The sequence below is a fragment of the Trichosurus vulpecula genome, chromosome 9 (assembly GCF_011100635.1).
Source record: "Trichosurus vulpecula isolate mTriVul1 chromosome 9, mTriVul1.pri, whole genome shotgun sequence".
NCBI lineage: Eukaryota > Metazoa > Chordata > Mammalia > Diprotodontia > Phalangeridae > Trichosurus > Trichosurus vulpecula.
Window position 1 is genome coordinate 59,881,303 of NC_050581.1, and position 21,944 is coordinate 59,903,246.

At 51.6% G+C, this 21,944-nt stretch overlaps 1 protein-coding gene across 5 annotated transcripts in view; it reads left to right on the top strand.

Annotated features, from left to right (window-relative positions):
- Positions 1–20,094, top strand: part of TLN1 (talin 1) — a 38,631-nt gene extending 18,537 nt beyond the window's left edge. For 4 of the 5 annotated variants that reach the window (XM_036737646.1, XM_036737642.1, XM_036737643.1 and 1 more), the window contains 38 exons: positions 610–776; positions 3,235–3,363; positions 3,663–3,779; positions 3,936–4,049; positions 4,390–4,524; positions 4,785–4,913; positions 5,118–5,220; positions 5,411–5,619; positions 6,120–6,239; positions 6,495–6,692; positions 6,964–7,103; positions 7,477–7,570; positions 7,726–7,815; positions 7,910–8,032; positions 8,684–8,827; positions 9,289–9,450; positions 9,669–9,809; positions 9,957–10,138; positions 10,257–10,389; positions 10,703–10,804; positions 10,885–11,055; positions 11,156–11,305; positions 11,415–11,516; positions 11,600–11,719; positions 13,268–13,414; positions 13,541–13,707; positions 13,924–14,107; positions 14,189–14,314; positions 14,397–14,513; positions 16,484–16,669; positions 16,779–16,886; positions 17,441–17,546; positions 17,734–17,858; positions 18,002–18,127; positions 18,238–18,300; positions 18,424–18,606; positions 18,809–18,937; positions 19,066–19,686. In XM_036737646.1, the coding sequence (XP_036593541.1) occupies positions 610–776; positions 3,235–3,363; positions 3,663–3,779; positions 3,936–4,049; positions 4,390–4,524; positions 4,785–4,913; positions 5,118–5,220; positions 5,411–5,619; positions 6,120–6,239; positions 6,495–6,692; positions 6,964–7,103; positions 7,477–7,570; positions 7,726–7,815; positions 7,910–8,032; positions 8,684–8,827; positions 9,289–9,450; positions 9,669–9,809; positions 9,957–10,138; positions 10,257–10,389; positions 10,703–10,804; positions 10,885–11,055; positions 11,156–11,305; positions 11,415–11,516; positions 11,600–11,719; positions 13,268–13,414; positions 13,541–13,707; positions 13,924–14,107; positions 14,189–14,314; positions 14,397–14,513; positions 16,484–16,669; positions 16,779–16,886; positions 17,441–17,546; positions 17,734–17,858; positions 18,002–18,127; positions 18,238–18,300; positions 18,424–18,606; positions 18,809–18,937; positions 19,066–19,197 (5,174 nt within the window). In that variant the 3' untranslated portion in view covers positions 19,198–19,686. Of the gene's footprint in view, positions 1–609; positions 777–3,234; positions 3,364–3,662; positions 3,780–3,935; positions 4,050–4,389; positions 4,525–4,784; positions 4,914–5,117; positions 5,221–5,410; positions 5,620–6,119; positions 6,240–6,494; positions 6,693–6,963; positions 7,104–7,476; positions 7,571–7,725; positions 7,816–7,909; positions 8,033–8,683; positions 8,828–9,288; positions 9,451–9,668; positions 9,810–9,956; positions 10,139–10,256; positions 10,390–10,702; positions 10,805–10,884; positions 11,056–11,155; positions 11,306–11,414; positions 11,517–11,599; positions 11,720–13,267; positions 13,415–13,540; positions 13,708–13,923; positions 14,108–14,188; positions 14,315–14,396; positions 14,514–16,483; positions 16,670–16,778; positions 16,887–17,440; positions 17,547–17,733; positions 17,859–18,001; positions 18,128–18,237; positions 18,301–18,423; positions 18,607–18,808; positions 18,938–19,065 lie in introns of all 5 variants that reach the window. The other variant, XM_036737641.1, reaches the window with a different exon arrangement.
- Positions 20,095–21,944: the final 1,850 nt, after the last annotated feature.

The following is a 21,944-nucleotide window of genomic DNA, read 5'->3' on the forward strand; positions in this document are numbered from 1 at the left end:
CCTCCATAGGACACCAGAAAACTTGTTTGCCCAAGATCCATGCTAAGGATCCTCTCCAGATATTCTCCCTAAGACATGCTCTGGTTTAAGGAACATGCAGAGATCCTTAAGAAAACCACTCAACTTCTCTTTCCCTAGTTATTCCTAACAGGTCCCCTCTGAAGATCTTTAGTTAGATCCCTCTCTCCCTTTACCCCCACCCCATCCCCACAGCGTTCCCATTCAGAAACTCTTCCTCTCTCTGGTGTGAGAGGGACTACCTGCCATTTTTATAAAATGAAGGGATTGGACTAGTTGACCTCTAAGGTCTTTCTCAGCTCTCAATCTATAATCCTATGACTTTTCCTTTGGTATCTACCCTGGGGACTTCCAGATACATTTTCTGCCCTGAGCCAGTTGAGATTCCCTCTTCCTCATGAAATGGATTTCAGGTCTCCCCAACCTGTTACAAGATCCCAAACTTGAGAGGAAAATGGCCCCAGGAATGTCGCTTATGAGAACAAACCTCCTCTCAATTCCTCTCCCCTTTACCTTCTCAGAAAGTCCTTTCTCCCTTTGTCCCCTTGGCTCCAGCCTCCCCATGCTGAACCACATCCCTGACCCTTTCAGGAGAGATGGTTCGACAAGCCCGAATTCTGGCCCAAGCAACCTCTGACCTGGTCAATGCCATCAAAGCTGATGCTGAGGGAGAGAGTGACCTGGAAAATTCACGAAAGCTTCTTAGTGCAGCCAAAATCCTGGCTGATGCCACAGCGAAGATGGTGGAGGCTGCCAAGGTATTGCTTCAGGATTCTAACAGGCAGCTCAGTTGGGCCATTCATTTCCTGTAGGCAGAACCCTTTCCAGGCCAAGAAAATAGAGGACCGAAGAGAGGCAGCCCTTGATCTGAGGTAGGCCTGCTAAGAAAAGACAGCCTCGAGCCAGGGCCCTGGCCCTCAGACCTAGGGAAAACAGGCCTTCTCATACAGAGCACTTCAGTGTTCAGCCCAGAAAGGGAAGGCAGAGATTATTGTCCTCATTTTTCAGGTGAGAAAACAGATGCAGAGAGAGATTAACTCCTGATGTGCCAAAATAGCATGAGGAGCCTAGTGCTTATTCTGCTACAGCACATTTAGAAAGTCTGAATGAAGTAGAAAGTACTCATTTTAAATGTAGGGGAAGAGGGAAACCTAACCTTCCAGGCAGCTCAGGTGGTGCTGCCTGCATTGGGAGAGGGAGTTTCCTCACCTGAGAGATCTCTACACCAATTAAACAAAAATTCTATTCCTGTCTCTGTCCCTAACAAGAGAATGCTCGCTTCGGCACTTAAAGACTCTGGAAGCACTGTTTCTGCTAGTACAGGCCCTAGCCCTTCCATGCATGCGTTACTGTTTAATCTTCGGTCGTGTCCAGTTCTTCGTGACCCTGTGGACTATGTTGTCTGTGGGGTTTTCTTGGCAAAGATACTGGGGTGATTTGTAATTTCCTTCTCCAGGTCATTTTACAGGTGAGGAAACTGAGGCAAACAGGGTTAAGTAACTTGCCCAGGGTCACATAGCTAGTATCTGAGGCCAGATTTGAACTTGGGTCTTCCAGGCCCAGCAGTCTGTCCACTGAGCTACCTGGCTGCCTCCTCCATGCGTACATAGATAGTTTAATGAGTCATGGCCAAAAAGAAACATGGTGGCTTTAGAGGACGCCTTTCCTAGAGAACTATGGGATAGCTAAAATAAAAAAGGAAAGGGAAAGTTTACAAAGGTATCACAAATTCTCACAGGGAAACCTTTGTCCTAAGATGACCTTCCTATGTGAAATGGGAAGGTATTGAGAAAGAGACATTTCCTGAAATATAAATGAATCTCATTTATAAAATCTATTTCAGGCAGCATCAACACCCCAGGACACTTTTAGCACTAGGCTGACTCCCAGTCACACTTTGCTTCTCCTCCCAGGGCTGGCCCATCTGCATTCTTCTCGGCTACCACCTCCCATGGTTCCTGATCTTGCATTTCTTTATTATGCCCATCGTAGAATAAGAACCTGACTCTCAGCTTCTTTCCTACCCCTGTATTTAAGATAGGCACACAGTGCTTTCAAGATTTTCTAGGGGTTTTTACTCCCAGTAACCCAAGACAGGAAAATGGAGGGGGGAACTCGAGTAAGGGAACCCTACGGTTGTTAATGGGAAATGAGTGTGAGGTAAAAAAATAACAAACGAGGGGAAAGTTACTATGAAATTACAAGAAATTTCACTGTTAGAGTGATCCCTGTTATTCATTAGACTGTAAATGGAGCTAAGCCTAACGTCTCTCACATCCTCTCTTGGCTGCCTCACTTGACTGATCTCTTCATCAGTGACATGTCTCATTCATCTCTGAGAGCTACTCACTCAGTACCAATAATCACTGAGACTGGACACACACACACACACACACACACACACACACACCCCGCCATTTTTCACATCCATGACCTTGTATGGAGCAGAGACACAGAACCATATGTGGTGTAATACAAGTCATACAGAATTGAGGGTCAGAACACTGGTTCCAGTGCTGGCTCTTCCGCTAATTCAGTTTCTTCATTTATAAAATAAAACATCTGAATTAGGTCTGAAGTTTTGAAATAGGTGAAACCTATTTCACCTCAGAAACCTCTGAGGGTTCTTCCAGCTCTGCTATTCTAAGATTTTATAAATGAGATTCATTTACATTTCAGGAAATGTCTCTTTCTCAATACCTTTCCATTTCACAGAGGAAGGTCATCTAGGGGCATATCCTGACAAAACTATACCCAGGCATTGCTTGGTTGCCAGTGGGGAACGGGGGTGGGGGGAACTGGGCATTGCAAAGTGGGGCAGACTGATGTACATTTTCACTTTCTGGGAAGTGGGGATTGCATCCTACACACCCCCTCTATTTTTATAGATTCTGTAGAGGAAGCTTTTTATGGAAGACAGCGCAACCCAAACGTGGCAGTGTTAGTTTGTTATAGTTGCTAGGAATTGATGTAGAATTTGTTCAAATTACGTAGAAGCTTAGTCTCCTTGGGTTTCCTGGTTCCTTCTCTTGCCAAAGCAGGCAGGATACCCAAGGCTTCTCTTCAAGGGATGCCAACTAAGGGAATGATAGGTTGAGGTGGAAAGACTTCATGGAGGAGGCAAGTTTTGAAACAGGGTAGGGACATGGATGGTCAGAGAGACATTACTAGCACAGGGTGATGGAGATAATCTCTCCATTTATCCATGAATCTCAGGGGGCAGCTGCCCACCCTGACAGTGAGGAGCAGCAGCAGCGGCTGCGGGAGGCAGCAGAAGGCCTGCGCATGGCAACCAATGCAGCTGCCCAGAATGCCATCAAGAAGAAGCTCGTGCAGCGGCTGGAGGTCAGTGAGAAAGAGAGTCAACTCGGGGTGGGGGGGCCCACAGGGATATAAAAGAGGAAGTGTGGAAATGGAGGGGAGAGGAAGGCTTAGGCACAAGAGATAGGGGAAGAAGAGAGATGGGGGGGATGGTGAGCAGAAGAAAAAGAACTGGGACAAAGGAGTCTGCAGAGAGGAAATTGTGGGGTGCTTGGAGAGACCAAGCAGGGGTCCAGAAGCAGGGGAGGGAGACATCGTGGGATCGGTGGATCAGAACCAAGCCTGATGGGATGGGACTAGTCCTGACTGCTTTCTCCCCATAGCACGCAGCCAAACAGGCTGCAGCCTCAGCTACCCAGACCATTGCAGCCGCTCAGCATGCAGCTTCTGCTCCCAAGGCCCCCGCAGGCCCCCAGCCTCTGCTAGTGCAGAGTTGCAAGGTGAGACCACAACAAGCCATGGGGAGTAGGAAGTATACAAAGGAACTGAGGGTGGTCTCCCCATACCCCATGTGTAATGAGGGGACTAGGGTACTCTCCTGACCCTGCCCCATTTGGTGAGGAATAGGATTGTTGAAATTCTCCTGTGCCCCCCAGGCTGTGGCAGAGCAAATCCCACTGCTGGTACAGGGTGTCCGAGGAAGCCAAGCCCAGCCTGACAGCCCCAGTGCCCAACTTGCCCTCATTGCTGCCAGCCAGAGCTTCCTACAGGTATGGAATCCTCTCTCCCTGTTGTGCCATGCCAAGTATTATCCCTTTCCTCTTGCCCTTTCAGACCCCTTTTAAGACTGGTCTCCCTGGGACCAAAACATCTGTAGGACCTCCTCTCATATACTTCCTTCAAAAACCTGTGACTCTCCTTTAAGGCAAATCAAAGCTTTTTCTGTCCATGTGTTTGCCCATTATGTAATACTGTCCCTCTACCCCAGAGAAGGATGGCATCCTCACTCTAAGCCCTCTCCTCCATGAGGATGTCCTCACTGCCTCCCCTACCCCTCAGGAGGATAGGATCTTCAGTCCCATTGTGTCATCCCTGTTTCTCTTCCAATAGCCTGGAGGAAAGATGGTATCAGCAGCGAAGGCTTCAGTCCCCACGATTCAGGACCAAGCATCGGCCATGCAGCTGAGTCAGTGTGCCAAGACACTTGGCACTGCCCTGGCTGAGCTTCGCACTGCTGCCCAGAAGGTGTGATGGGGCTGGGACGTTGTGCATGCTGAAGGATGGAAGAGAGGAGACTCGGTGATGTTGAGAAGATAGAGGGTCCAAAGTAGAGAAATCTGGGAACTCAGAGGCCTCAGTGAGGGGGGAGGAGCTGAGAGAATACACTAGAAGGAGAGGCGACAGAGCAGGATTCTTAAGCTTCAGTGGGATCTTCCTCAATGCCTGACAGTCTATCCCCCACAGTAGCTCTCCCACCCCCTTCACCCAGAGCCCCTCCTTTATAGGCTCAGGAGGCGTGTGGTCCCCTGGAAATGGATTCTGCATTGAGCCTAGTACAGAGCCTGGAGCGTGACCTGCAAGAAATAAAGGCAGCAGCTCGAGACGGCAAACTCAAACCCCTGCCTGGGGAGACGGTGAGGACTAGTACATCATAAACTAAATTGTACTCCAAGCCCCAGATTCTCAGCTTGTACCCCCAATTGCCCCTCAAATCTTTCAGATCATATTTCCAACTCTTTTGACCTTTCCCCACCCCCCAGGTGACCCCAGTTCCTCTTGGAGGAATTGCCTTGGAGACCATAGAGGCCCCCTGAGTCTTTTCAATCTCTCTCTTCCAGATGGAGAAATGTGCACAGGACCTGGGGAACAGCACCAAGGCTGTGAGCTCCTCCATTGCCCAGCTGCTGGGGGAGGTGGCCCAGGGCAATGAGAACTACGCAGGTATGTGCACAGATGTGATCAAGGAAGTACTGATGGGAGAGAAAATAAAAGCCTCATGGGTGTGTGAGAGCGGGTCAGCAAGGAGCACAGGGAGAAACGGGAGTCCCGGCATGAGAGTGGGTCAGTGAGGAACACGGGGAGAAGTAGAAGTGGAGGTCCTAGCACAGATCCGGGGGTCCTCTCCCTCCAGGCATAGCAGCACGAGATGTGGCAGGAGGACTCCGCGCACTGGCCCAAGCAGCAAGAGGTGTGGCAGCCCTGACTTCAGAACCTGCAGTCCAGGCAGCAGTGCTTGACACAGCCAGTGATGTCCTGGATAAGGCCAGCAGCCTGATAGATGAGGCCAAGAAGGCAGCTGGCCGGCCTGGGGACCCTGAGAGCCAGCAGCGATTAGCCCAGGTCAGGTGCAGGGAGAGGGCAGGGAAGGAGGAGAGGGCAGCCATCCCCATAGGTCACTGGCCAACTCTTTCTCTAGGCACAGATACACTAGCCTGTCATTTTGAGAATAGAAGCACCTTCAGCCCCTGCATCCCCCGTGACTCAACTCACAGACAGATGGACCAGTGGACAGTTCCTCAAATCTGTTTAGTGAGGAGCAGCTGGTCCCTGTGCCTAATGACTCCTGTTTGTCAACATCATTGGTCTTTGTCAGACTTTGGTCAGAGCCTGGCTGAAGGCGATAGAGTGATGCTTTCAAGGTCATCCAGTCTAGTTCTCTACCAAGCTTAGGCCGTTCTTTTCCATACCATGTGATTAGTCTAACTAAAGTTTATCTTGCTATAGATCCCCTCACCTGCTCTACCATCAGGAAAGGTGGAACTATTAACTACCCTTCTCCTGTGTAGAGTGGAGGAGTCCCTGGGGTATTACCATAATATTAACCATCTCTTCTCCTTCAGGTGGCAAAGGCAGTGACCCAGGCTCTGAATCGCTGCGTCAGCTGCCTACCAGGCCAGCGTGATGTGGACAATGCCCTGAGAGCCGTTGGAGATGCCAGCAAGCGCCTGCTGAGTGACTCGGTGAGGAGGGAAATTGTGTGGGAGAGCAGGGACGTTGACAGACCCCAAGCCTCCGGCACACTAAGGCTCCTTTACCTCTCCCTTCTGCCCCCATTTCATGTCTCCCCAGATTTCCCCAACTCCAATAAAATGCAAACATCCTCTTGCCCACCATTTCTACCTTCATTTTCCTCAAGTCCACTCTCTTTAGACTTCCCCAGTTCATCTTCCTTCTACCCAAACTACCCCTTTGACATGCTTTGTGTCCCCCTCCAGCTTCCGCCAAGCACTGGGACGTTTCAAGAGGCTCAAAGTCGATTGAATGAAGCAGCTGCCGGACTGAACCAAGCAGCGACAGAGTTGGTACAGGCCTCCCGGGGTACCCCCCAGGATCTGGCTCGAGCCTCTGGCCGCTTTGGACAGGACTTTAACACCTTCTTGGAGGCAGGCGTGGAGATGGCTGGACAGGCTCCGGTATGGAAAAGAGAGGATACAAGGATTGGCATCACAGTTTCTTGTGAGATGCAGAGAATACCTGGTTGAGCATAGGTTGTGGGGGGGATGTCTGAATAGAAGAAGCACCCATGGGAGACAGATTGCTCCTCCCCTAGTCTTACATATCTATGCCTTCACTTTTCCAAGAAGCTCAAACCCCCTATCATCTTGCACACTCATTTCCCCCTAAGGAAAAGGATAGAACCAGAAGACACGTGACACTCCCCCTTCTTTTTCAATCCTTGGACAGAGCCAAGAGGACCAGGCCCAAGTGGTGTCCAACCTGAAGGGCATTTCCATGTCATCAAGCAAACTACTACTGGCAGCCAAGGCCTTATCCACAGACCCCGCGGCCCCTAACCTTAAGAGTCAGCTGGCAGCGGCTGCCCGGTGAGGAAGAGTGGGGGGGGGAGGGGATAGACACGACACTGGAGTATGTATGGTGCATCAGAAAAGTCTAGATCTAGCTAAAGTCTGATGGAAGGACAAGACAGGTCTTGAAAGGAGACCCAGCCTTATCCCTTGGCATGGGGGAAAAGAAGTCTTGGCTCATACAGTATAAAAAGTAAAAGGCATGAATCAGGTTGGAGGTGAGGGAGGAATCCCTGGGTTGGGGAGGTACAGGAATGACCCTCAGGTGGCGGTGAGGGAGGAATCCCTGGGCTGGAGAGGTACAGGAATGACCATCAGGTGGAGGTGAGGGAGGAATCTCTGGGCTGGGAGATACAGGAATGACCTCTCTATTCCATTGTCCCCATCCAAGGGCTGTCACTGATAGCATCAACCAACTCATCACCATGTGTACCCAGCAGGCACCAGGCCAGAAGGAGTGTGACAACGCCCTTCGGGAGCTGGAGGCAAGGACTCTGCCAGTGGGGGTGGGAGGAAAGGGTGCTTTTTGGGATTCAGGGAGTTGAGGATATTCATGGGTTAAGGTGGAAATGAGGTGGGGGACAAGTCACAGAAGTTAAGGCTTTCACCTGCCTCTATTTCTCTTCCTACCCCTCTCCAGACTGTACGAGAGCTCCTGGAAAACCCAGCCCAGCCCATTAATGACATGTCCTACTTTGGCTGCCTAGATAGTGTCATGGAGAACTCTAAGGTATGTGGGAAGGGACCCAGAAGAAGGAATGGACCAGGAGTTAGGACCTACCTAGTCTGCGCTCTAAAGGTTGGATCTGATATATGTTCCCTAGGTCTTGGGTGAGGCCATGACTGGAATTTCTCAAAATGCCAAGAACAGCAACCTGCCTGAGTTTGGAGAGGCCATCCGCACAGCCTCCAAAGCCCTCTGTGGCTTCACAGAGGCAGCTGCTCAGGTAAGCTCCCCTGCCCTGGCCACATGGGCTCCCGGAGCCTGGCTGAGCTCCCTTCTGCCCAGCCTGCTACCCTGAATCTCCCCCCGCCCCAGTCCCAGAGCCTGAAGGCCTGATAAAACTCTAGCAGTCTGGCACACTCCCCAGCCATCATGGGGAAGGGTGGAGTTGGCAAGGTCACCCCAGAGAAGGTCTGTATCCACCTCAAAGTACTAGTACCTCCTTGGGTCAGGTCTATATGGACCACTCAACTCCTAGCTGCTAAGATAACCTGGAGTTCATACTCACAGACCATCTCCGCTATCAAAATGAAACTCTTCAATGAAGTTACATCAGTAAGAGTTTACAATGTAAACCATCTTCGGTTATCATTTGCACAGCAAATTTAAATGGATATAATATAGACTATTTGAAAAGAAATACAAGCACATCGGTGCAGTGAATTCTCAATTATATTTCCACTCTTACCGGTCACTGCTTGGCCTTAATGTCCCCAACAAGGGTTCACTCGTCCTTCCTGCTTCTGGAATCTCAGAGCTGCTATCAAAGTCCCTTTGAAGAGAATACCAAAGACTCCTCATTCACTAAGGCTGTCCCTTTACATTTTACTCCATCCCTCCCCCCTCATCCTTTTCTTTGCCTTTCTACCCCCAGGCTGCATACCTGGTTGGCATCTCAGACCCCAATAGCCAAGCAGGACAGCAAGGGCTAGTGGAGCCCACCCAGTTTGCCAGAGCCAACCAGGCAATTCAGATGGCTTGTCAGAGTCTCGGAGAGCCAGGCTGTACCCAGGCCCAGGTAACTTGGGGAGGAGGCTGGTGGTTGGCAGACAGGAAGGGGTAGATGGGCTTTAAGGACCATAGGCCATACAAAGAGGAAGGCAGCACAGGGCAAGCAGAGGAAGGCATATGGTACAAGGGAGGAAGAAGAGTTAGTGAAGAGACGACAGCCTCTGCCCCCTTCCAATCCTAATGCCTCTCGATTTGTGTCCCTTTTTGTTGTCCATCCTATCTTCCCCCATAACAGAGAAGGCATATTTAGGTTCCTATTTCCGATGGCTTATCTGTCCTCTAATAAAGAAGACCCAGGTTCCAATCCTGCCCTCCTAACTGTCTGTGAGACCTTGGGCAAGTCACCTTAGTTCTGAAAGCTCAGTTATCACCTCTGTAAACTGAAGGGGATGGACTCAGTTATTTCAGCTTTGAATTCTGCGATCCTATGGTTCATTCTGCCTTCTCCATGGGTTTCTGTGTCCCCAGGTGCTCTCTGCAGCCACCATTGTGGCTAAACACACCTCTGCACTGTGTAACAGCTGCCGTCTGGCCTCTTCCCGCACAGCCAACCCTACAGCCAAGCGACAGTTTGTCCAGTCAGCCAAGGAGGTGGCCAACAGCACTGCCAACCTTGTCAAGACCATCAAGGTTTTCATGGCCATATTCCCTCCCTCTCCTCCTCCCTTGGTCCTCACCCAGTCTCCTTTCTCTACTTCTACTTCCTATAAACCCAGAGTGCCTGTGCTGTTTTTCCTAACTTCCCCTCTCGAAGACCCACCTGTCTCAAGAGTCTAAGATCAGGGAAATCATAGACTTTGTACACCTTGTTGCTAATTCCCCAAATTCTGCCTTCCCAAAACCCTCAGGCACTGGATGGGGCTTTCACAGAGGAAAATCGGGCCCAGTGCCGAGCAGCCACAGCCCCACTGCTGGAGGCTGTGGACAACCTGACTGCCTTTGCAGCCAACCCTGAGTTCTCTAGCATTCCTGCACAAATCAGCCCTGAGGTAAGGGGGGAAGAAGCTGGAAGGGGTGGGGGTAGAGATGAGGGCCTGGGCAGGTGGCCCCCCAGCGTTCACTCCCTCTTTGCCTGAGCAGAGTGCTCCTCACCCTTCCATGGGACAGCTCTCTAACCACCTGCTCCTTCCTCCCAGGGTCGAGCTGCCATGGAGCCCATAGTGGTCTCGGCTAAAACCATGTTAGAGAGTGCAGGAGGACTGATTCAGACAGCCCGGGCCCTAGCAGTCAATCCCCGAGACCCCCCTCGCTGGTCAGTACTGGCTGGACACTCTCGTACAGTCTCAGACTCCATTAAGAAGCTCATTACCAGTATGAGGTAGGATCACAGAGGGGGAAGTAGAGACGCCTCATTGGGGCCCCAAAGAACATTGTGGCCTGTTGGGTGGATGTGGAGAAGAGGAGGGGAATGACTCGAGAGGACATGGCCTTCCCAGGGACAAGGCTCCAGGTCAGCGGGAGTGTGAGGCAGCCATTGCAGCCTTGAATAGCTGTCTTCGTGATCTGGACCAGGCCTCCCTTGCTGCTGTCAGCCAGCAACTTGCGCCTCGAGAGGGCATCTCCCAAGAGGTAAGATGGAGACTGTAGAGCAGGCCATGGGCTGGGGTGTCGAGAAGCAGCATGGCACTCATAGGAGAGAAGGTTGGGAGGCTGGGGGAAGTGGCAGAATGAGGGGCTGAGTCCAGTTTAGCAGGGGGAGTAGGCAGGAGAGGCCAGTAGAGACCTAGGGGTTCAGGGACAAGACCTTCCAAGAAACAAGTCTTGTGTCTCCTTCCCTGGCTCAGCCCTCAGTTCTCTCCATCCTTCACCCTTAGATGCCAGGATTATTTCTCTGTCCTGGGTCAGTAGTAAGTGCTAATGCTGCTGGGCCCTTCCTTTCTAGGCCCTGCACACTCAGATGCTGACTGCAGTACAAGAGATCTCTCACCTCATCGAGCCGCTGGCCAGTGCTGCCCGGGCCGAGGCCTCCCAGCTGGGTCACAAGGTACCTGGGGAGGGGGAGTCAAGGGAAGGCTCCTGGGATCTTCCCTGTCCAGGCTGACCCCTCACCCCACCCTCCCTCAGGTGTCCCAGATGGCCCAGTACTTTGAACCACTCACCCTGGCTGCTGTGGGTGCTGCCTCCAAGACGCTGAGCCACCCCCAGCAGATGGCACTGTTAGACCAGACCAAGACGCTGGCAGAGTCTGCCCTCCAGCTGCTCTACACAGCCAAAGAGGCAGGGGGCAACCCAAAGGTATGGGGAGGAGTGGGGCAGGGAGGGGAACCTCGAAGTAGAGGAAGGACTCTTCTTACTGCTGCCCCCTCTGTTTTTCTCCTTTCTGATCCCCAAACAGCAAGCAGCCCACACTCAGGAGGCTCTGGAAGAGGCCGTACAAATGGTAACAGAAGCTGTGGAAGACCTGACAGCCACACTTAATGAGGCAGCCAGTGCAGCCGGCGTGGTGGGAGGCATGGTGGATTCTATCACACAGGCGATCAACCAGGTGCCTACATTAGTGGGGTGTAGAGCATCCGTGCTGGGCCGGGCTAGTTTATTGGCTCAGCCAAAGGCAAGCTCTGAACTCTCCTTTCTCTATCCCTCCCCTATCCCAGCTTGATGAGGGACCTATGGGAGAGCCAGACGGTTCCTTTGTGGACTACCAGACGACCATGGTACGGACAGCCAAAGCTATTGCGGTCAATGTACAGGAAATGGTGAGTGCTGGAGACAGTATGGGGTGAGCCCAGGGAAGGGGTGGGGAGGAATGTGTCACTATAAACTCCTCTGCCCTCTCCAGGTGACCAAGTCCAGTACCAGCCCAGAGGAACTCGGCCCTCTGGCCAACCAGCTGACCAGCGATTACGGCCGCCTGGCCCTACAAGCCAAACCTGCCGCTATGGCTGCTGAAAATGAGGAGGTAACGGCTAACAGCTGGGACCTGAGTGACGTTCCCTCCCCTCTGTGACCACAGCCTATGAAATCCTGTCAGGTTACCTCCTGTGTGATAACTCCCCCATGTTGCTCCTGTACTACCCCCACCCCACCCCTAGCCCAGAGTGGCAGACTAGGGCTCCCTCCATGCCTTCTTGGCTACCACCCAAGGACTTGAGTCTCCCTTCTGAAGCATAGTCCCACCCCTTTTCTGGGGACTAAATATTTCCAGGTCAGTCAGCATCAGGGCAACAAGAAATTCTTTTTGCTACAAGTAAGGAATGGTCAGCGCGCGCGCGCACACACACACACACACACTCTCTCTGTCTCTCACTCTTTCACACACTCTTTGGGTCATCAGTCACTGAGGCAAACTGGAGTTCTAGCCTGGAACCCATGTCACTTAGATTTCCTGATTCTGAGTCCCTGTGCCAACATTTACAGTTTTCCATGCCTTCTGAGCCCAGGGCATTCTCTCAGAGTTTCACTTTCTCCTGCTTGCTTCCAGTTCCAATCTTACTAAGCCGCCTCTAGAAGCCTCTGAGCACCGGTGCAAGGTCTTTCCCTCTCGTTGGCTTTCTTGGTCTCATGCCTGTTGCACCAACCAGATCCTGGTGGCTGCACGTTCCCTCTTTCACCCGCTATGGCCTTCCCAGATGCCATCTCTTTTTCTCAGTATGATGCAGATGGAAGAGTTCTGGGCTTAGGAGACACGGGTTGGAATCCCACCTCTGACACTCAGTGGCCGTGTGACACTGGCAGCTGGGTGGTGCCGTGGTTAGAGCGCCAACCCTGGAATCAGAACCTGAGTTCAGATATGGCTTCAGAAACTTACTAGCTGTGTGACCCTGGGCAAGTCACTTAATTCTGACTCAGTTTCCTCATCTGTAAAATGAGCTGGAGAAAGAAATGGCAAACTGCTCTAGTATCTTTGCCAAGAGAACCCCAGACGGGGTCAGGAATAGTCAGACACAGCTGAACAACAAGAATGTGCAAATCGTAACCTCTCCTAGCTGCGCTTACTCTGTGAAATGAGAGGAGTAACTTTTTCACTCCCCACCTCAGAGGATTATTGTGAGGAAGGCTCTTGGTAAGCATTTAAAAGACTGCGTAAATGGGAGTGATTACCGTCCCCTAACGTTCGGTTCCTCTGTCTCATCATTCCCATCTTCTTCCTCGTCTGCTATCCGCATTTAATATTGAACTCTGCATTCGTATGTATGCCTTTGAGCATAGGACATTTTCCCACGTGAGGATTTTCTGTCTGCAAGGTTACGTATCCAGGAAGATGTAGGTCATGAGTTGCTGGGGTTTGTTTGTTTTTCAAAACCTCAAATGTAGCATCTGAGCCCCCATATGCCCTGTGTGTTAGCTGTTGGGACTGTTCTGTGACTCCACCAAGTACCTATATGTTTTCCTGTGCCCCTTTTTACTTCCATATGGATTCCTCAGTATCTTAGATGACATGCCCAATGACTTCATAACCTCCACGAGACACCCGTGCATTCCCTGTATGTCTCCTCTGTGCTCACAGATTGGTGCCCACATCAAGCACCGTGTGCAGGAGCTGGGCCATGGCTGTGCAGCCCTGGTCACAAAGGCAGGTGCCCTGCAGTGTAGCCCCAGTGATGCCTACACCAGGAAAGAACTGATGGAGTGTGCCCGGCGTGTCTCTGAGAAGGTAACCTCCCCAAGGACTGTGTTCACTTCCGTACACCTCACAGCTGTGTGATAGCTCCCCCATGCTAAGCACGCTGCCCGTCAGAAACCAGATGACAACATCCTCTCTCTTCCCCAACGCCTCCAGGTCTCCCATGTTCTGGCTGCACTCCAAGCTGGAAACCGTGGCACCCAAGCTTGCATCACGGCGGCCAGTGCAGTGTCTGGCATCATTGCTGACCTCGACACCACCATCATGTTTGCCACAGCAGGAACACTCAACCGTGAGGGTGCTGAGACCTTTGCTGATCACCGGTGAGGAGAACCTGGCAGTAGAGAGGAGGGCTGAGGTGGTTTGGAAGATGGACCGAGAAGGAGCCAGTGGGTTTTGTACTAGGAAAGAGAAACTATTTCAAAGGAACCAAGAGAAGAGGAGGGATGAGAGGGGGCATAGGGACAGGGCAGACTAAAGAAGGCAGAGTAAGCACCACAGGAAGCACTGAGTGGGACTCACCATGATTTTCCAATCAGGGAGGGCATCCTGAAGACTGCAAAGGCATTGGTGGAGGACACGAAGGTCTTGGTACAGAATGCAGCTGCAAGCCAGGAGAAGCTGGCCCAAGCTGCCCAGTCCTCTGTGGGCACTATTACCCGCTTGGCTGATGTGGTCAAGCTAGGCGCAGCCAGCCTGGGTGCTGAGGACCCTGAGACCCAGGTATCTACCCAGTCCTATCCCTATCCCTGACCAAACTGCCCCCTTATCACCTTGAGCTACAGCCTCTCATTCCACACACAGGTGGTCCTGATCAATGCAGTTAAGGACGTGGCCAAAGCTCTGGGTGATCTCATCAGTGCCACCAAGGCTGCAGCAGGCAAAGTGGGAGATGACCCTGCGGTGTGGCAGCTGAAGAACTCTGCCAAGGTAGGTTAGGGAGAGAGCAGTGGGGCAAGGAAGGGGGAAGGAAGGGCAGGGCCCTCACTCCTCCCATGTCTGGCTTCCCTAGGTGATGGTAACCAATGTGACATCCCTGCTCAAGACTGTGAAAGCTGTGGAGGACGAGGCCACCAAAGGCACCCGGGCTCTGGAAGCTACAACAGAACACATTCGGCAGGAGCTGGCGGTGAGAGGCCTGGGGAGTGGGGTCCAGGCTTGTGAAATAAACCTGCAGCTCCCGTGGTCACCCAGAAATGCATGTCCAGACCTATGCACACACCTACCATCAAATTGAGCGCTACACTCACTCCTTAAACTTTCTGTCTCTATTACTCCACTCTCCCAAATGACTTCTGACACCAAGCCCAGGGCTTTTCTCAGCTCTCACATCTCTCATCATCCATAGTCCATGACACTGTTGACCCTCCTGCTTAAAGCCTTCTCCTTTGGCTTCCATGACACAGAAGGGTCCTATTTAGCCTCTTCCTTCTCTGACCATTTTTTTTTTGTCTCTGTGGCCGGCTCCTCTTCCTACCCCCAAGGGCATTCCCCAAGTTCTGTTCTGGGTCATCCGTGGTTTTAATATGTATGTGTACATATTAGATGTGTGTGTGCGTATACGAATATTTCTATATACATGTGTGTATACACATACATGCTTATGTACATATGTATATGTGTGTGTACACACACACACTCTCTCTCTCTTTCCCTCTCCCCCTCCTTCCTCCCCTCCTTCTTTCTCTCTTCCTCCCCACCCCCCCTTCCTTTTCTCCCTCACCCTCTCTCCCCATATATAGTCATTTGCCAGGTTCTGTTGGTTCTTCTTTCAACTCCTTTCAAATCCATCCCCATATTTCCATTTATTTCTACCTCTGGCATCCTAGCCCTTTCAAGCCAGCATTGCTCTCTGGTCTGGACCTTTCTGTCAGCCCCCAACTGGCTTTCTTGACTCCAATCCCCCTCTCCCCAACCCTCCTGCCCACAGCTGCTAAATGAATCTTCCTAATTACTCATATGACTTCTCTGCTCAGAAATCTTCACTGATTCCCCACTGCTTATCAGATCAAGTCTAGCTGCTTCATCCTTCTTTTCAAGACCCAGAATGTGGCCCAAATCGGCCTCTACTCCCCTACACAGACCCTAGGCCCCAGCCAAGCGGAACAGCATGCTCAGCATTGTCTGAGGGTTCTCCTTCTCCTGTGCCTTTGTGCATGCCATTTCCTCCCCCTGAAATGCCCTTCTTCTCTGTGAAAAGGCCAGCTATTGCTCCAGGCCCACACAGTACCCAGAGTACCGATTGCTGGGGATACAAGAAAGGTAAAAATAATCCCTGCTCTCAAGCAGCTTACATTCTAATGGGGAAGCAACACGTAAATAACTAGGTACATACCGACAGAGAGAGTAATGGAAGGAAATCTCAAAGAGGAAAGGCACTAACAGCTGGGGAGACCAGGAAAGTCCTCCCGAAGCATATAGTATTTAAACGAATGTCTTATAGCCGATAGAGCAGGTGTAAACTGTGAGACTTTTCTTCCTATTACTATTAACCTGCCCACCCCCAAACTCTCCACCTCCTCAGACCCCACCTGTCCTCTTTGGATATTCTCTCATGGCACTTCATAGTAAATCTCCTTTAAATACCTAAAAACGTGGAGAGGGTGTAATATATTATTAGGAATTCTTCTCTCCCTTAATTGACTTTAACTTCCTTGTGACTGGGGACCATTCATCATTGTATCTTGGGTCTGAACAAAATGTAAGCACCTGTTTCATTCTTTGTATTTGCATGCCGGTGCCTGGCATAGTGCCTGGCAACAAAGCACTTAATAAGTACCAGTGAATTGATTAATGCCTACTTAATGTTAGTGAATGAATCAGTGAATCCACATGCCCAGCACCAGGAATTACCATAGAGGCCCCAACCCATTGATTTTTCATTCCAATCCAATGACAAGAAGAGGATGCCTTTGGAGGACCCGGGTTCAGTCCTGGTGCTGCTGCTTGACTCTGACTTGGGAGAAATTGGTTTCTCATCCTTGGTTTACTTCTCTGGGCTCCATTAACATCAGAGTCTCCTTGAGCTCTAGGACGTGGGATTTGAATATCTGAATGCTGCTGCATCGATGGCTTTTCATGACTTCATCCTCTCTGCAGGTTTTCTGTTCCCCAGAGCCCCCTGCCAAGACCTCTACCCCAGAGGATTTTATACGAATGACCAAAGGTATCACCATGGCTACTGCCAAGGCTGTTGCTGCCGGCAACTCATGTCGCCAAGAAGATGTCATCGCCACAGCCAACCTGAGCCGCCGAGCCATCGCCGACATGCTGAGGGCCTGCAAGGTGTGCTGGTGGGAGAAAGCTAATGGAGATGGCAGGTGCCTGGCTGGGGAATGGATGGAGTGGCTGTAGGATGTTCCTGATGCTGACAAGTTTTTCTCTGGGTAAACAGGAGGCTGCCTATCACCCTGAAGTGGCCCCTGAAGTACGACTCCGGGCTTTACACTATGGCCGGGAGTGTGCCAATGGCTACCTTGAGCTGCTGGACCATGTGCTACTGGTGAGGGCTTCTGCCTACCCCCCTGCACCTCCCCTCCACTGCCTTCTCCCTCCCATCTTCCCGTTCCCAGCTCCAGTCACTTGTGTGAATCTACCCGAGCACCCATCCTACAAAAATTCCTGGTGGCTTCCAAAACAGCTCTCCCAGCCCAAGGTTCTTCACCTCTGTCACTTTCTCTTACTCATTTGCTTCTGTCTCCATCCCTCCCCCAACACATAGACTTTTCTTCTTCCTCTTTCACTGTTGTCACTCATTTCTTCTCTCTTCATCTTCTTGATCTCTCTCAGCCGGTGAGTGCCTCTTAACCTCACTGCCTGGATGATATGTGAGGGCATGATGGTTAGAGGGTTTGCCGTGACGTGTCTTGAAAGGAGCATGATGTGTGTGTGTGTGTGTGTGGTCAGGGGGTGGGGTAAAGTTTTCTGGGGGATGAATAATGAGGGACAGGTGTGAGGGGGAGCTCTTGTGTATATCATGAGGGTCTGAAGTTCCTGGGGGGGAAGAGTTGGTTGGGCAGGACTAATCATTTGATTCCTGTGTAACCACCACCATAGACCCTGCAGAAACCGAGCCCAGAACTGAAACAGCAATTAACAGGACATTCTAAGCGTGTGGCCGGCTCTGTCACTGAGCTCATCCAAGCAGCCGAGGCCATGAAGGGTGAGGAAGGACACCAGGGTCGGGGTGGGAAGCAGCCCTACAGCCTATGCCACCCTCTTCCAGGGCTCATTGAGCCATTCAGATCCAGAAAGAAGTATGGTTTTTCTACCAAGCCCAGTCACACGGCTCAGTGGTCTGGGTTCACTCCCTCCAATGTCAATGACCACTTGCTTTGCCCCACCCCCAGGAACAGAATGGGTAGATCCTGAGGACCCCACAGTCATTGCCGAAAATGAGCTCCTGGGAGCTGCAGCAGCCATTGAGGCAGCAGCCAAGAAGCTGGAACAGCTGAAGCCCCGGGCCAAGCCCAAGGTCAGCCTCTGCCCTGTGCCCCCCATGCCTTTGCCTCCACTACCATACACTGGCCCATCTCAGGCCCATCCCTACCCTAATATACTCCTTTCAAGCCTGTTTATCTCCTGTCACATACACTCCAATCTTGTATCCCACTGCAGGAAGCAGATGAATCCCTGAACTTTGAGGAGCAGATCCTAGAAGCAGCTAAGTCCATTGCGGCTGCAACCAGTGCCCTGGTGAAGGCGGCATCTGCTGCCCAGAGGGAATTGGTGGCTCAGGGGAAGGTAAGGACTCATGCAAGGCCACAGTGTGGGTGGATACATTAGTTTTCCATACCCTCTTGTCTGACCTGGACAGAGTCGGGTTCCAGACACCCTTTCATCTCTCCCCACAGGTGGGTGCTATCCCAGCCAATGCATTGGATGATGGGCAGTGGTCTCAGGGCCTCATTTCTGCTGTGAGTACCCAAGATGCATGAGGCTTGGGGGCGGGGGGGGGGGGGGCAGTTATATTCTAAGATGGGGTGCTGGAGATCAGTGGGCAGAGCTGGATCTTACTCCTGTTCTTCCACTCATTCCAGGCCCGGATGGTGGCCGCTGCAACCAACAATCTGTGTGAGGCAGCCAATGCAGCTGTGCAGGGTCATGCCAGTCAGGAGAAGCTCATCTCATCTGCCAAGCAGGTGGCTGCCTCCACAGCCCAGCTGCTCGTGGCCTGCAAAGTCAAGGCTGATCAGGATTCAGAGGCCATGAAGCGACTGCAGGTGAGAGCCACTGAAGCCCTCCCCCATATCTCCTGGAGCACAAGGCAGCTGCTTGGCTTGCACTGCCCTGGACTGTCACCCAAAGACCACTTTTCCTGTGTTTGGGTCTCCTCTACCCCACCTCTCCATATCTAGGATACCCCACTGCCCTTAGACCACCCCATCTCTGATACATCCTCATCTCAATCTGCCCTCCTCCCAGGCGGCTGGTAATGCAGTGAAGCGAGCCTCAGACAATCTGGTGAAGGCAGCACAGAAGGCTGCAGCCTTTGAAGACCAAGAGAACGAGACAGTTGTGGTGAAGGAAAGGATGGTTGGAGGCATTGCCCAGGTGAGAGCTCCCTCCAGGCCTTTTTCCTCTGCGAACAAGGTGGGGGGGGGGGGGGAGGAGGAGTGGTTCATTCCCAAAGCGAGCCCCCTTCCCTACACTGAGCCAGCTCTTCCTCCTCCTTCCCCCAGATAATTGCAGCCCAAGAGGAGATGCTTCGGAAGGAGCGAGAGCTGGAAGAAGCTCGGAAAAAGCTGGCCCAGATCCGACAGCAGCAGTACAAGTTCCTGCCTTCAGAGCTACGGGATGAGGGACAACATTGAGAGCAGGAACTTCTATTTAATGCAGACCTAGGCCAGAGACTGTACCAACCAACTGCCTGCGGCCCAAAGCCTCTTGCGCCGAGAGGAATCCATCCCCAGCGCTCCCAAAGTGCCTGCCACCCCTGGGGCTGGGCCTTGCCCGGCACCTATGCACTTCCCCTTGCCCCTTCCCTGTCCAAGTGCCTTCATGCCCTAGGGCTCAGCCTTCAGCACAGCCCTGGGGTCCCCTAAGTGCCCATCCCTTCTCAGAGTATTAACGCTCGCTCTAAGAGTATTAACGCTGCTGCACCTCGCACCGCAAGGGGCTGCACCAGCCCCAGCCTCACCCTCAGTGGCTCTCAGCCAGTCCCCACTAGCCTTGGCTCCGCTCACCTTTTTTGATACTGTCCTCTACCCTAGCCATGTGTGGGGGCTGCAAGGGTCACCACCCTCCCACCCGCCCAAAAACAGGTCACCCCCCAATAAAGGTGGTTCCGCCGCCAACTCCTACCTGGTTCTCTGAAATCAGTGCCCTCCACCCAAGGAGGCTGGAGTTTGAGAGGAGAGGGCTACTTTGCTAGTGCTGCCTGCCACCACAGCCATGGATTAATTGTGGAGGGGAGGGACTAAGGAACCATACGTGTTGACTGGACCAGAAGAGCTGCCTCCAAACCTGTCTCACTGACACACATACCATACCCATAAACACGTCTGTCCATACACGTGCACTCACCAGCCTGGGTGATGGAGGCTTTAGACCTGAGATTGGCAGACCTTTCTATCACCCAATCACCACCATAGCCATGCCCCATATCGCCCATCCCCTCATTTGCCCTGTTGCATGCTCCCAGGAGCATGCATCTGTATCCCTGCCCTCTCATACCATTATCAACCCCCCCCCACCTCAGCCCTGCCTGTCATCCTGGACCCTCCAAAAAGTCATCAGTTTCTTAGAACTGAGAAATGGGATGATAGAGGGTAAAAAAATGGAGCTAAAGGAACTAAGTTTGACTCCCAGCTCTTCTACTAACCATGCCGCCATGACATAGAGAAAGAAGTGCTGAATTTGAGTCAGCCTTGGATTCATATCCCTGCTCTGACACTAAACTAGCTGGGTGACCCCTGGGCAAGTCCTTGCTGAAACTTCCTTGCCTGTAACACAGGGGGCATGGACTAAATCTAAGTGGGCTCTAAGGTCTCTTGAGGGCCTAGATCTAGGATTCTGTTACTCCCTCTCAGCCTCAGTTTCTTCATTTGTAAAATCAGGTTGGATTCTGTTTTTTTTCTTTTGGGTAGGGCAATTGGGGTTAAGTGACTTGCCCAAGGTGACACAGCTAGTATGTGTCAAGTGTCTAAGGCCGAATTTGAACTCTGGTTCTCCTGACTCCAGGGCCACTGCTCTACTCACTGCACCACCTAGCCACCCCTCTGATCAGGTTGGATTCTGAAAGGAACATGAGGCCCATTCAGCTCTGTCATCCCAACAAAAGTCTGGCCCCAGCCCCATATTTCTCTTCAACCCTAGTTTGGGAAGTTAGCCCCCACTAAACCAAAGCAAAGGGAAGGTGCCATCTTACTTGAATACCTCCTGGGACCGTTAATGTCTTTCTCTGGGTCCCTACACTGTATGGCTGTTTGATCTTATTCTCACAGCACCAGCCCTAGGCCTAGGGACCAGCAGCTGGGCTTAAGGCCCCTGGTTTCTCCTTCCTTACCATTCTGCTGCCCCATTTTCCACTGAGTACTAAACGTCTACCCAAGCGGGCTTCATCTGCCGCTGGTCTCCCAAACCTCTATTAAAACGATCCCCTTCACATGCCAGTCTCCCCAGTGGTCAGCGTTAGCTGTGTACAAGTTTCTTCAGTATAAAAAAGATGTATGAGTCCTGGGTATCGCACCCATGGATCTTACAGTCTAGTGGTTGAGAGTTAAGTATGAAAAACACTGAGGCTGAAAACAGGAAGTAAAACATTCGAGGTTTTCAGAGCTCTTGCTAGAGGGGGTAGGATTTAGATAAGAGGCCATCTCCGCCTTCAGAAACCTTACTCTCTAATAGAGGAATTAAGGTACAAGCGGCCAACTATAATGCAAACCATATGATAAAATAGGTGAGAGTTGCCAAACTGTGGAATGGATATCCCTGGCTTGGGGGATCATGGGAATCTTTATGAAGGAAATGACAATCTGAGTTGCATTTTAAAGGGATGGTGGGCATTAAGCAGGTAGAGGGGGAGGGTGCCCCAAACACGGTAGTGAGCAAAGATGGAGGCAGAAGCATGTCAGAGTAGGCCGATTTGGTGAAAGCATGGAGACTTGGTAGTGTGGCATCAGATTGTGGAACACCTTGAATACCGGGCAGATGAGTTGGAACTATACTCGGCTGTTGTTCAGTCCTTTTTCAGTCATGTCTGTCTCTTCGTGACCCCATTTGGGGTTTTCTTGACAGATACTGGAGAGGTTTGCCGCTTCCTTCTCCAACTGATTTTATAGGTGAGGCCAACAGGATTAAGTGTCTCGCCCAGTATCCGAAGCCAGATTTGAACTCAGGAGGATGTCTTCCTGACTCTAGGCTTGCCACTTCACCACCTAACCACTCCTAAGAGTGCCTCAGGGGTCTCTCTCTTTGGCCCTATGCTTTTTAAAAATTAGTGACAATGATAGATGGGCATCTTTATCAGATTTTCTGGTGATACTGGGAGGGATCACTAACAAATCAGATGGAAGAGTCAAGATCCAAAAAGATTATGACATGCCAGAATAATGAGCTG